Source organism: Dryobates pubescens, chromosome 22 (genome assembly GCF_014839835.1).
Source record: "Dryobates pubescens isolate bDryPub1 chromosome 22, bDryPub1.pri, whole genome shotgun sequence".
NCBI classification, from domain to species: Eukaryota; Metazoa; Chordata; class Aves; order Piciformes; family Picidae; genus Dryobates; species Dryobates pubescens.
The window spans coordinates 18,712,047-18,724,136 of NC_071633.1; the positions used below are offsets into that span (position 1 = coordinate 18,712,047).

The window sequence follows — 12,090 nt, forward strand, 5'->3', positions numbered from 1 at the left end:
TCTTCATCCTTGTGTTGCCAGCAGATGCTGCTTTCCCAGCATTTAACAAGACTTTCTTGGAATTTGAAAGGTTTCTTCTTTTCATATTTTCATTCTTTCAGTGAGTTTCCTGGCCTTGTTTTTGCCTGTAATCCAAGATTCCTTACACACTCCAGACTGATGTTGCCTTTGATTTTCCTTGAACAGATTCCAAGCAAGCTTGCAGTTTTGTTTGTAGTGAGTCCCTGTGTGCCCTGCTCTGGGTGATGCTGCTTTGGCAGGGGGGGTTGGACTCCGTCTCCCCAGGCCCTTTCCAACTCTCACCATTCTGGGACTCCATGCACAGACTCAGGGCTCACCTCTCCCTTTCAGGCTTTTCCCTAAGATAAATACTTCCCTGTCATGTGCATTTCTTGGTTTGTGGTGTGCTGTCTGTGGGACCTCTAAGTGATGTTTGTCATAAATATGGAGAGAACTTGTTCCCTGAAAGCTGTGGTGTTCCTGGACTGGGATCTTGCCAGCAACCAAGTAGCTGTCAGCTCAGACGGCAGGAATGTACAGGCTTGTCCATGAGACAACAGCTGATCCAACCTTTGGAAGGAGTTGATGTTGTGGCCTGTGAGATGCTAAAGGTCAGCTCTGCAGGTTGATGCAGAGGAAGTGCTGCTGCTTCAACAGATCCTGGGGTTTGTGCACAGAAGCCTCCCGGGATGGTGCTGAGCAGCAAGCTCACTTGCTCCGCTTCAGCTCTTTGTTGGGCCTGTTTCTGGCAGCAAGAGTGTCATGGTTGGAATGATTCAGTTGCTTCAAAAAGTAAACATTGCAGCCTGCTGTAGAGTGTGGGTGTTTGTCACTGTGCTGATCAACAGGGAGAGGAGTTCTCAGTGCTCTCCTGCTTGTTCTGGGTCTCACTCTTCTCAGTCCTCAGAGCTCTGTGTGTGTTACTTTGATGGCAACCAGAAGCAGAGCAGAACTTCGTTCTAGCGTTCTCGGTCTTCAGCTGTGGGAAAGGAGGAGAGCTTTGTGCATAAGTGGGAAAGGTTTTCTGGCTTTCTCTTTGCTTTTACTGCTTTCTGTACATCCTGAGCTGACTCAAACATTTTGGAGATGACCAAGTTGCAAATGGTTTCTTTTCTGAACCGCTTGAGGAAATCACAGACCGTCTGCTGCTGAAGGTAAGCGTTGGAACTAGAAAGGACATGTCTTTTGGCAGTGCCAACTGAAACCAGGGACGTGCAAGTGTTCTTTATGAGGCAGTTTATGGGGCTCAAAGCAACTATATTTTGGCCAGCGGAACGGCAGCGGCAGGGCTCCGCAGTGCCAGGCAGCCGGGGCAGCCTGTTTGTGCAGCGGCAGTGTAAACTCCTCTGCATTTGGGTCAGCTGACTCTGTGATGGTTCCTGGCCTAATTGATATTTTTGTGCTACAAGTTACATTAGCACAGGAGGAGGCAGGGCAGTAGAACTGTCTGCACTGTGTCCTTTGGAGAGGGAACAGAGTCCTTGGCAAACACGCAGCTGCTCTTCAGCAGGTGAAGCTCATGCCAGCTTTAGATAAGGGAATGTATGCTAATGTTATGCAGTGATTTTGAAATGGAGAAAGGATGAGCAAGCAGTGTCAGGTAGTTTTGACTGATTTCTTTCTCTTATCCTCAAGACTTGAGGTGCAGGCTGGAAAAACCTTGCATGTTCCCTGTCTGCTGTCCTTTGGAGAACCATGGCATGTCCATGCTGGCAAGTGTTGCTGTTGGTGTTTTGAGGGCAAAACCAGCACCAAGGAGCGTTCCTATCAAGCTCTGTTTTGAGTCTGTTGATACATAGACTACTTAACTATCAAATCCACGAAGACAGGTGGGGAAGGCCTGTGAAGAAGTGCAGCTTTGGAACCACATGCAGTTTTGCTGGTGTGAGAGCAGGAGGGATGTGTGCTGTCAGGTGGCTGGGAGACTTGGAAGACTCTGGTGGGGAGTGTTGAAGGTAGAGAAGAGGAGGCTCAGGGGAGACCTTACTGCTCCCTACAACTACCTGAAGGGAGGTTGCAGCCAGGTGGGGCTTGGTCTCCCAGGCAACCAGCACCAGAACAAGAGGACACAGTCTCAAGCTGTGCCAGGGGAGGTTTAGGCTGGATGTTAGGAAGAGAGATTGGCCATTGGAATGTGCTGCCCAGGGAGGTGGTGGAGTCACCGTCACTGGAGGTGTTTAGGAGGAGCCTGGATGAGGCCCTTGGTGCCATGGTTGAGTTGATTAGATGGTGTTGGGTGGTAGGTTGGACTTGATGATCTCAAAGGTCTTTTCCAACCTGGTTAATTCTATTCCATTCTAAAAGCATGGACAGGAGGGAGCATTCTGCAGGGAAGGCTCATGGCAGAGGCAATTTTCCCATCGCCTTCTGTGAAGCCTGCCGTAGATTATTTTTTCCTCTTCCTTGGTTTACCTTGCACTCAGGAAACTTCTGTAGTTTGTAGTGTGTGTTTGAAGGTTCCAGGAGCTGTGTTTGCAGACCAGCTTGCTTTAACAGGGGTTGTTCAGGGGTTTAAACTTGAGTCCTCCAGGAATGCTCTGTGATGTAACCAGTGTGTTCTGGTAGTGTTGTGCATTGTCTCCTTAAATACTGACTTGGTTCTTCTTGTGCTGTGCTGGTTTCTGTGTTTTACTCTGCTTAGTGCTCTGTTTCCCTCAGCAGTCATTTAAATCAAACCACCCCAACAACTTCTCAAAGCAGTAACAGTGCAGTACAAGGAAGTTTTCCCTCTTGCTTCCCAGGGAAACCTCAGCTCAGATAATGGCCTTGAGAGACAAATGAGTCCTGGTCAAAGCCATCTTTTATCTTTACAGCTGACTGTAACGGTTTGAAGTGTTTGAACCGAGGCCTGCTTGGCATGGCTCTGCAGGGGATGAAATGAATCCTTCAAGAAATGATTTTAAGTGTTCATGTGAATCTCCTCTGACTGTATCCTGATAGCTGATGTGCTTGTACCTGTCTGGTTTATTTCAGGAGTTTGCAGCACTTACAAAAGAGCTCAATGTGTGCAGGGAGCAGCTGCTTGAGAGGGAAGAAGAAATCGCTGAGCTGAAAGCCGAACGAAATAACACGAGGGTTAGTTCCTTGTCTCCCCCAGGACCACCCTGGCTAAAGCTACATGGAAAAAGCATTGAGTGGTGGAGGTGTACAGCTAAAAGCCTTCTGTGGGAGGCTGCGCTGCCCTCTGTCAGTGCAGCTGGAACTGGCTGAAGTTTTGCAATCCTGCAACACCCAAGATCAGAGGAACAGAGGGGGCAAGCTGTACTGATCTGTTCCAGCAGCTTATGCTGCTGCCAGCAGAATAGTTGCTCTCCAATTTGGAGCATTTCCTATGCACAGAAACCTCATTTGAAAAGCAAGCTGAGAGAGAGGTAGGAAGTGCTCAGATATGCCTTCTGACGTGGCTGAAGTGTTAAAAACAGGTCCTTGGGCTTGCTGCAGTGATCTTTGGCTGCCAGAGTTGAAGTTTAGAACTCAAAGCTTAATGTTTTAGGAGGCAAAGTTTTCAGCAGCTGTGCAGAGCAGGAATAAACATTGATCTCTTCTTGTTTTAGCTATTACTGGAACACTTGGAGTGTCTTGTCTCCAGGCACGAGCGATCTCTCCGAATGACTGTGGTAAAGAGACAAGCTCAGTCTCCAGCAGGAGTTTCTAGTGAAGTAGAAGTTCTCAAAGCACTAAAATCTTTATTTGAGCACCATAAAGCCCTTGATGAAAAGGTAATGACATCTGGTAGCTAACATCTACCCCTGGCCTTTCTTCTGTGTAGACCATGCAGTTGTTGGTACTGAAGTTGAAGCATTCTCTGCACTTCTCTCAAGTCAGGTAGTGGCTTGGCTGCCTTCCTACATGAATGCACTGTGCTAAGTGCTGCACTCTTATTCCAGTACTTTATGACCTGTGCTAATGGAAGCTGAACGTGGTTCAGGGGCAATGTATTTGTTGTTGGAATACATTTGCCTAACTGCATAGTATCAGAACTTAGCCCTTTGATTATGTAATACAAGAAATGGACAAGAGAACAGGAGGAGAGGAATCTGCTTACACTGTGAGAGGAAATAAAGCTGAGTTAAAGGAACTCTGCCCTACAATTGTGCCTGATGTGGCAACAGGAGGTGGAAGTGGTAAAGTTGACTGAATTTTGTTGCCAATTCATAGTCTACCTAAGTTTTGTGACCCATGTATGTAATGTCTGGCAAATTATTTTAAGTAGGGGTCTGTCTCTTCTGTGTTGTAAATCAGCAAAAGCATGTGCACCCTGTGCCTTGCAGAAGGATAGGCAAATTCTGGCTGTCTCTCATTCAAAGAATCATAGAATTGTTAGGGTTGGAAGGGGCCTCAAGGGTCATCCAGTTCCAACCCCCTGCCATGGGTAGGGACACCTCACACTACAGCAGGTTGCTCACAGCCACATCCAGCCTGGCTGCAAACACCTCCAGGGATGAGGCTTCCACCACCTCCCTGAGCAACCTGTGCCAGTCTCTCACCACCCTCATGCTGAAGAACTTCCTAACATCCAATTTGACTCTACCCATTTCTATTTTTGCTTCATTCTCCCCAGTCCTATCCCTCCCTGACACCCTCAAAAGTCCCTCCCCAGCTTTCTTGGAGCCCCCTTCAGCTACTGGAAGGCCACAATAAGGTTTCCTCAGAGCCTTCACTTTTCCAGGCTGAACAGCCCCAACTCTCTTTATGTCTTTGTAGCAGAGCAGCTCCAGCCCTCTGCTCATCCTCGTGGCCCTTCTCTGGACACCTTCCAGCACCTCCAGATCCTACTTGTACTAGGGGCTCCAGAACTGGCTGCAGTGCTCCAGCCCCTACCCAAGGGTTTGCTTATGACAAAAAGGGAAAAGCTGGATTATTTTTTGCAAGGTCTGCAGAGTTTCTCTGGAAGGCTTTTGGAGTCTGTTGTAATTAGTGCTGACTCAGCATTAAGTGTAATGGAAATAGTGTCCTGGTTACCTGAAGGGGCATGGCAGTAGGGAAAATGGATTTCTTTTTAGTTTGAATGATTTCAAATGATTTGAAATTTCCTCTTCCAGGTCAGGGAGAGGCTACGAGTAGCACTTGAGAGGTGCAGCTTGTTGGAAGAGGAGCTAGGTACTACACACAAAGAGGTGGGTTGCTGCCTTGCCTTCTTCCTGCATGTGCTGTGGGTGTTGTAGTCAGTATTTGTGCAAAATAGTTGATGCAGTTGTTAAGCTTCACTTTCACTTCTGGTTTTTGAGTTGTTAATTATTTTTTCCTTCTGAACAGGATGGCTGTGATTGGAAAGAGAAGGAAAGGGAAAGCTAAAAATCCCCAACCTCCCTTACCTTCCTTCTCACAAAACCCTAACAAAGCCATCTGAACAAGAAGAGTCCCTGTGGCTTTAAAATGGGGACCTTTTGGTCACAGTGGCACAAGTTCTGGAGTGCCTGGGCCATACCTTGCAGTAGAATCAGAAATCACTTTGCTTTTGCAGCTGCTCCTGCTGTTGTTAGTGAGAAGGGAATTGACTTGAAACAGATGTACATAAACTTTTCTTCTTTTCAGTTAATGATCCTGAAAGAGCAAAATAATCAGAAGAAAACAATTCCAGATGGGATGCTGGACATAAATCATGAGCAAGAAAATCCCCCAACTACAAATGGGAAGGTACAGCTCTTTGCTTTGGCTGAGAGGTGGTTGTTGTTGTCTTTAACCATTAGCTGGGATAGTTAATACTATCCCTAAACGCTTTGCATGACCCAAGGAGAAGGTCTGTTACCACAGTTGCACTCTGTGCAGTCTGTTTAACAATAAGCTTGTCTTGGGGGAGGGATGTTGCAGGGGAGCTTGCTTTCCAGATTCCTGTGCCTCATGCAAGCACATTCTCTCTCTTCCCCCCCGTTCAACAGCGATCCTCTGATGGTTCTCTGTGCCACGATGAAAACCTGACTAAAGTGATTGAGCTGCAGGACATCATAGACAAGCAGAACAAAGAGCAGACACAAATGAAAGAGCGCCTGACTGCTCTGTCCAGCAGGGTGACAGAGCTGGAAGAAGACCTTGACACAGCTAGGAAAGACCTGATAAAGTCTGAGGAAATGAATACGAAGTTACAGAGGGATGTCCGAGAGGTGAGGAGGGAGCGGTCACAAATGGAACTGCTTGTTGAAATGGCAGAGACTCACAGAACTGTCAGGCTTGGAAGGGACCTCAAGGCTCAGCCAGTTCCAAACCCCCTGCCATGGCCAGGGACACCTCACACTACAGCAGGTTGCTCACAGCCACATCCAGCCTGGCCTTCAAAACTTCCAGGCTTCCACCGCCTCCCTGGGCAACCTGTGCCAGTGTCTCACCACCCTCATGGGGAAGAACTTTTCCCTCACATCCAATCTGAATCTACCCATTTCTACCCATGTCACTGGTGCTCAGCTGTCTCTTTATGGTTTTGGCTGTCTTTGGTGTAATGGGTGAGGAGAACATTGCTTAGGACATGATTTGGGCTATTTTTATTTTTTTTTTTGCTTAAAAGATTGATTGCTGAAGAAAATGTGCCTTGGGAATAGAGCTGTGATGAGCTGCATACTTTGTGAATGTCCTAAATTAGAGACTTGATCATGTTCTTGAAAAGATGCTTGGTCTTGTCATAAAGGCTAAGCTGACTCGAAGTTCACAGGTTTTAGTCTTAAAGATATAAGTGGTTGAGGAATTGCATTTCAGTGATGGATGTCAAGAGGATTGGGGCCCAGGGATAGGACAAGGGGCAATAGGCACAGACTGGGGCACAGGAAGTTCTACTTAAGATAAAGAAAAAAATTCTTTGCTGTGAGGGTGCTGGAGCCCTGGAGCAGGCTGTCCAGAGAGGTTGTTGAGTCTCCTCCTCTGGAACCTTTCAAAACCCACCTGGATGTCATCCTGAGCACCCTGCTGTGGGTGACCCCACCTTAGCCAGGGGGGTTGGGCTAGATCTCCAGAGGTCACTTCCAACCCCCACCATGCTGTGATGCTGTATGATTGACAGCTCCTGTTACTGATGAATTGCTAATCTCCAGGGTCCTATGTATTGCAGTGCCTCCTTATTAAATAGGGAGCTTAGTTAAATCCAAGAGCAATCTCTGCCCGTCCCCAGCAAGTAGGATGTGCTGTGTCTGTGCCAGTGCAGAGGCAGCAGATCTGTGCTGTGATCCAGTAGAGAGCAGACTTTTTAAGCACTAACCATTTAAAAAGCATAAAAATGGTTGACCTGGTAAAGCTCGGTGAGACTCTGCTCTCTGCTGCAGTTTCTGCTGAGGGAAACAAGAATGAATCTGATTTGTAAAAAATACAATTGCTCTGTGGCTTTTCCCCTCCAGTTTGAGCACTAAATAATTACCCCCTTTCATTCCAAACTCTGTCCTGTGTCTTGCACAGACTATGGCCCAGAAGGAAGACATGGAGGAGAGGATTACAACCCTGGAGAAACGCTACCTCGCTGCACAGCGTGAAGCTACCTCTGTGCATGACCTCAACGATAAACTTGAAAATGAGATTGCCACTAAAGACTCCATGCATCGACAGGTTGTACTTTGAAATGGGAGAGCTAATGGAGGTCATTCATGTTCATACTGTACTGAAGCACTTGGCTTTTAAGGAGCTAAATATCTGCAGCGTGCCCCTGGCAGGGATTGTTTTTCAGTGACTGGAGGGGAGTGCATTGTGCAGTCTTACCCTAGAAATAAAGCTGAGGGAGTTTACTGGGGAGAGGGAACAATCATGGTGAAGCAGGGCTGTTGGCCCTCTTAATTGAGTCTGATGTGTGGAAATTACTCATTCTAAGCTAGACCAGTTTCTAAATGTGTGAAATGTGTCAGAGGTATTTTAGCCTGCAACAGAAGCGAGTGTTCCCTTATGGCAGGAGGAAATCTGACGAGAGCTTGACATGAAGCAGTCCAACTCCATGAACCAGCAATGGCTCTTCAGCCTATCACTTCCTGTCTAGAGGCAGGCAGCTCTTGGTCAGCAAGACAAGTCCTTTTTAGTATCATTCTTACAAGAAGTTGTTTGGACTTCAAAAATAACTTCTGCAATAATATCCTTAGTGGTACTCAAAATACAAAGGAATTTTTCCCTTGATGTGGCTCAACATCTTGGCACAGCCTGGACAAGGAAAATGCACAGCCTGTTAGATGCTGCTTCCCATCCCATAACTACTTCTCTCTCATAATATGTAGTTGCTTTCAGAATGCACAAAACTCCAGGCAAGCATTGGTAGAGAAGAGTTTCCTTATGTAATGAAGAGGAAGGGTGCCACATCTTTGGTTATGAGACCAGTTTGGGACAGTTTGTTCTCCATAGGTCTAGTAAAGCAGTCACCTGTGTCCTTGCCTTCCTCTCAGATGAAAGTGAATTTGCCATTTTGCCACTAAAAGTTTGCTGATCACAATCCTGTGCAGAGTGAAGACAAGAACAGGCAATTGCAAGAACGACTGGAACTGGCTGAGCAAAAGCTGCAGCAGACTTTGAGGAAAGCTGAGACCTTGCCAGAGGTGGAAGCTGAGCTGGCACAGAGAGTTGCAGCACTTTCAAAGGTGGGTCAGGCAGACAGTGTCCTCAAGGCTTTCTGCTTCCTTGGTGTCCTGCTGGAGGAAACCTGTTGTTAGTGTTGGGTTTGTTATGTTGTGGTTTGGGTTCAGAAAGTGTCTTTGTTCTGTTTCTGTTCATCTTTATGAACTTACTTTGCTTTACTCTCTGCTGGGTTTGGGCTTTTCATTTCTCCTCCTCAGAACTGGAGCAGGTTTTCTTATTAACTCTGCTACATGATGAAAATGTTTCTCTGATTTATTACCTTGCTGCTTTTTCATCAATTACTCAGTCAGAAGCATGAAGCCTTCTGAAACAAGTGTTTCTGAAGGGGAGCCCAGGTGGAGAATGGGGGGAAGAGAAGGAACTGCACTCATTAATAGTGAGAGCCTTAGAAGGCTGCACATGCAGTAATGAAGTCTGAAGAGTTGTGTAGTAACTGCAAATGAGCCTTTTCACATGTGTGTGTGTGTGTTCTCTTTCCAAGTCTCAGTTTCACTTCTTTCCCTGTTATCTTTCCTATCCCTAACTGGCTCTGTAGTCTGACCTTTTGTCTCCTGGGAGCTCTGCTGCTAAAGATGCTAAACTATTGGAACTTACCACCAAGCTTAGGAAGGTAGAATTTGTATCTTAGTCCTTGCTTCTGCTTGCTGCTTCCTGCTTTGCCATGATTACTAACAAAGGGTCATGCTGGTTAGGCTAGTGAGGAAAGGCTGAGAATGCATTCAGTTTGTCTTTGTTTTGGGTTCAGCTCTTGGGGTTATGAATGAACTCCTCTGTTGCAAACTCATTTGCAAAGAGTAGTTGGCTCATGGTATGCAGGGGTGAAGAGGCTTCATTTTGTTCCTCACCATCTGAAGTCTTAGCAGGTTTTTCCTGGTGACAGGCATCTGTTCTGCATTGTGCATTACCATAGATGGCAGTTGTGCAAAGCATGTCAGATACATTATTGTGCTTCACTGTTTCTAGACTTTTGAGACTTGTTAAAAACCCCAAACAACCAAATCCTAATTTTGCTGTCAACTTGACAGGCTGAGGAGAGGCACGGAAATATTGAGGAGCGACTGAGGCAGATGGAAGCACAGCTGGAAGAAAAGAATCAAGAGCTGCAAAGGGTATTGTACAGATTTCTGACAAAGATACAAAGCTGGAAGAATCTCATTCCCTCCATAGCTGCCTACTGTGCAGCAAAGCTGGGTTTGTTTCTCATCTCTAACTTAAGCCCAGAGTTTAGGCTGCATGGTGGTTGGGAGATTTGAGCCACTGTACTGTGGCTGACCTTGCATCCCAGGAGAAAACTGGGAGTTTGAAAGTAGTCTGGGAAGTGCCTGATTGCTAGTGAAATGTGCTCATGATCAGACAGATCAAGAACCGACTGGAAAAACAGGTTCCTAGCTTATAAGTAATGGAATTGGTCCTAAAATCTGCTCCTTTCTTAAAGTGTTAAGCTCAGATTTCCAAGCTTCTGATCTTGGAACAGTTGTTGGTGCTAAGTGTCCCTTACGGAGGCAAGGAGTTGTTCCTTATTCCTTTGGAAAAGTATTTCTGTTAAGGAAAATGTGTTTGGATTAGAGAAAGCTTGCTGACTTTACAGCCTGGACATCGCTGTGGACATTGCACACTTGAAGTTCTTTCAGTAGCTTTTCTGTCTCTTAGGCTAGACAGAGAGAGAAGATGAATGAAGAGCACAATAAGCGTTTGTCAGAAACAGTCGATAAGCTTCTGTCTGAGTCTAATGAAAGGCTCCAGCTTCATCTCAAGGAAAGGATGGCTGCCTTGGAAGATAAGGTAACAAGTCATGTTCCAGTACACATTCATTACATGTTCTGCACTCTGCAATGATTTCTGTAATTGGCAATATGTCTGTAACCTCAGGAAATGTTCAATGAGCAGTTCTAGTTGAGGCTGTTCTCTAGTCTGGATTTGGAAAACTTGTTCATAAATTTATTTCTTTGTTTTTTTGAGTCGTAGAATGGTTTGGGTTGGAAGGAACCTTAAAGATCATCTAGTTCCAACCCCTCTGCCATGAACAGGGACATAACAGTCACAGAATGTAACCCCCCCTGCCTCAGTAGGTCAACTAGATTAGGTTGCTTGAAGCTGCATTTATCCTGGCCTCCTGCTGTCTCATGGCAATGAAATGCTTCAGTTGCAATTCCTAATCATGTGTTCAGACTTTTATTGAATGCTTTTTCTTGCTTCCATGCCAACTCAGTTCTTATTCCTAAGCCCTCAGTCAGGTATCTGACAAATCTTACCAGAATTCCAGGACTATGCACCTCTCAGATAATTTAATAGGTTAAGTCCATTCCTTTCCCTGCTTTTGCCCTCTTTGAGCTGGAAGGAGTGGAACAGTGCAGAACAAATCCTTTGAGCTGCTGATAAAGGTGCTTCTCTGCCATCTAAGGCTGCAAACTGCCTTGCTTTTTGTTGATCTTGAAATTAGTGATGGCAAAACCATCAGCTGCTCCTAGTACTTCACAAATCTTTATGGGCCTTGCCAGGCCATCAACAAGGTTGCTCCAACAGTCATGTAGGGAATTGCTCTGAATTGTTTTGGCTGCCCATTTTTCAGTGGTTTTGTCAAACAGTTTTACAAGGCTGGTAGGAAATTGTTGTGGAAGTTCTCCCATTACATATCTGTTACTTACAGGGCTGCACACCTGAAAGGATAAACCTTCTGTTACAGTCAAAGTGAAAAGACATAAGCAATAAAGTGTCTGCAGCTTGGGATGTATCTGTCTAGTGTTGACTGAGTTCTTTTGGTGCTCATTCTGGGTTAAGAGTTGAAAGCTTTTCTCAATGATTGTGATTTGTGATCCATTTCCTTACAGAATTCACTTCTTCGAGAAATTGAAAATGCAAAAAAGCAAATAGAGGAACTTCAGCATGAAAAGGTAGAGTACACATCTCTCACCTGGGCTGGAGGAAAGCAGAGGCTGCATTGCTGCAGAGCAGGAGTGCTTTTGAATACCCCCATGAAACTCAGCATTATCTGGTCCTGTGGTGGGTTGGAATTCCCCCCCCAATATTAATGTCCCTTGGAGAGCAGGGAGCTGTTCCTGCTCCCTTGGTCATGTTGTGTGCCTGAGGTTTATGGTTCTGTGGGTAACACACAGCTTTTTACTCAGACTTGACACTTCTGAGCACATGAAATGCTTGAGCAGAGTGGCAGTTTGCCAGACTTGAGCAGCATTTTTATACTGCTCTATGACCTTGGACAGTAAAAAGCAAAAAGAAATACTTGTCAGGTTAGGTAGTTTTTTCTGGAAGCATTGGGTGCCATGCAATGCTTGACTAATAAAAGCCATTGTAAACTTTGAAGAGCTGAGGGGCAGGGAGAGAAATATTTATTAGACTTGGCTGCTGCCTTGCAATAGCAGATGTCTGGTGTTCAGCTTGTCTTAGAGCTGGCAAGTTCCCTTGCATAAAAGTGGTAGGACCTTTCATTTCTCTCATCCTTAAGCAGGGGCCATTGACTTTGTGGTCGTGCTGCCTCTTCTGGAAGAATCCTTGTTAGTGCCTGTTAAATCCAGGTAGATTCCTTCTCACTAAAGCATGCCA

General features: G+C 45.8%; 1 protein-coding gene across 1 annotated transcript in view; it reads left to right on the top strand.

Annotated features, from left to right (window-relative positions):
* PPFIA1 (PTPRF interacting protein alpha 1) overlaps nt 1-12,090 on the top strand; it is a 52,198-nt gene that overhangs the window by 15,590 nt on the left and 24,518 nt on the right. Inside the window, exons 3-13 of the mRNA XM_054171986.1 lie at nt 2,974-3,075; nt 3,555-3,719; nt 5,043-5,117; nt 5,536-5,637; nt 5,880-6,101; nt 7,378-7,524; nt 8,400-8,534; nt 9,068-9,142; nt 9,558-9,641; nt 10,183-10,314; nt 11,361-11,423. Of these exons, the coding sequence (XP_054027961.1) occupies nt 2,974-3,075; nt 3,555-3,719; nt 5,043-5,117; nt 5,536-5,637; nt 5,880-6,101; nt 7,378-7,524; nt 8,400-8,534; nt 9,068-9,142; nt 9,558-9,641; nt 10,183-10,314; nt 11,361-11,423 (1,302 nt within the window). The remainder of the gene's footprint in view (nt 1-2,973; nt 3,076-3,554; nt 3,720-5,042; nt 5,118-5,535; nt 5,638-5,879; nt 6,102-7,377; nt 7,525-8,399; nt 8,535-9,067; nt 9,143-9,557; nt 9,642-10,182; nt 10,315-11,360; nt 11,424-12,090) is intronic.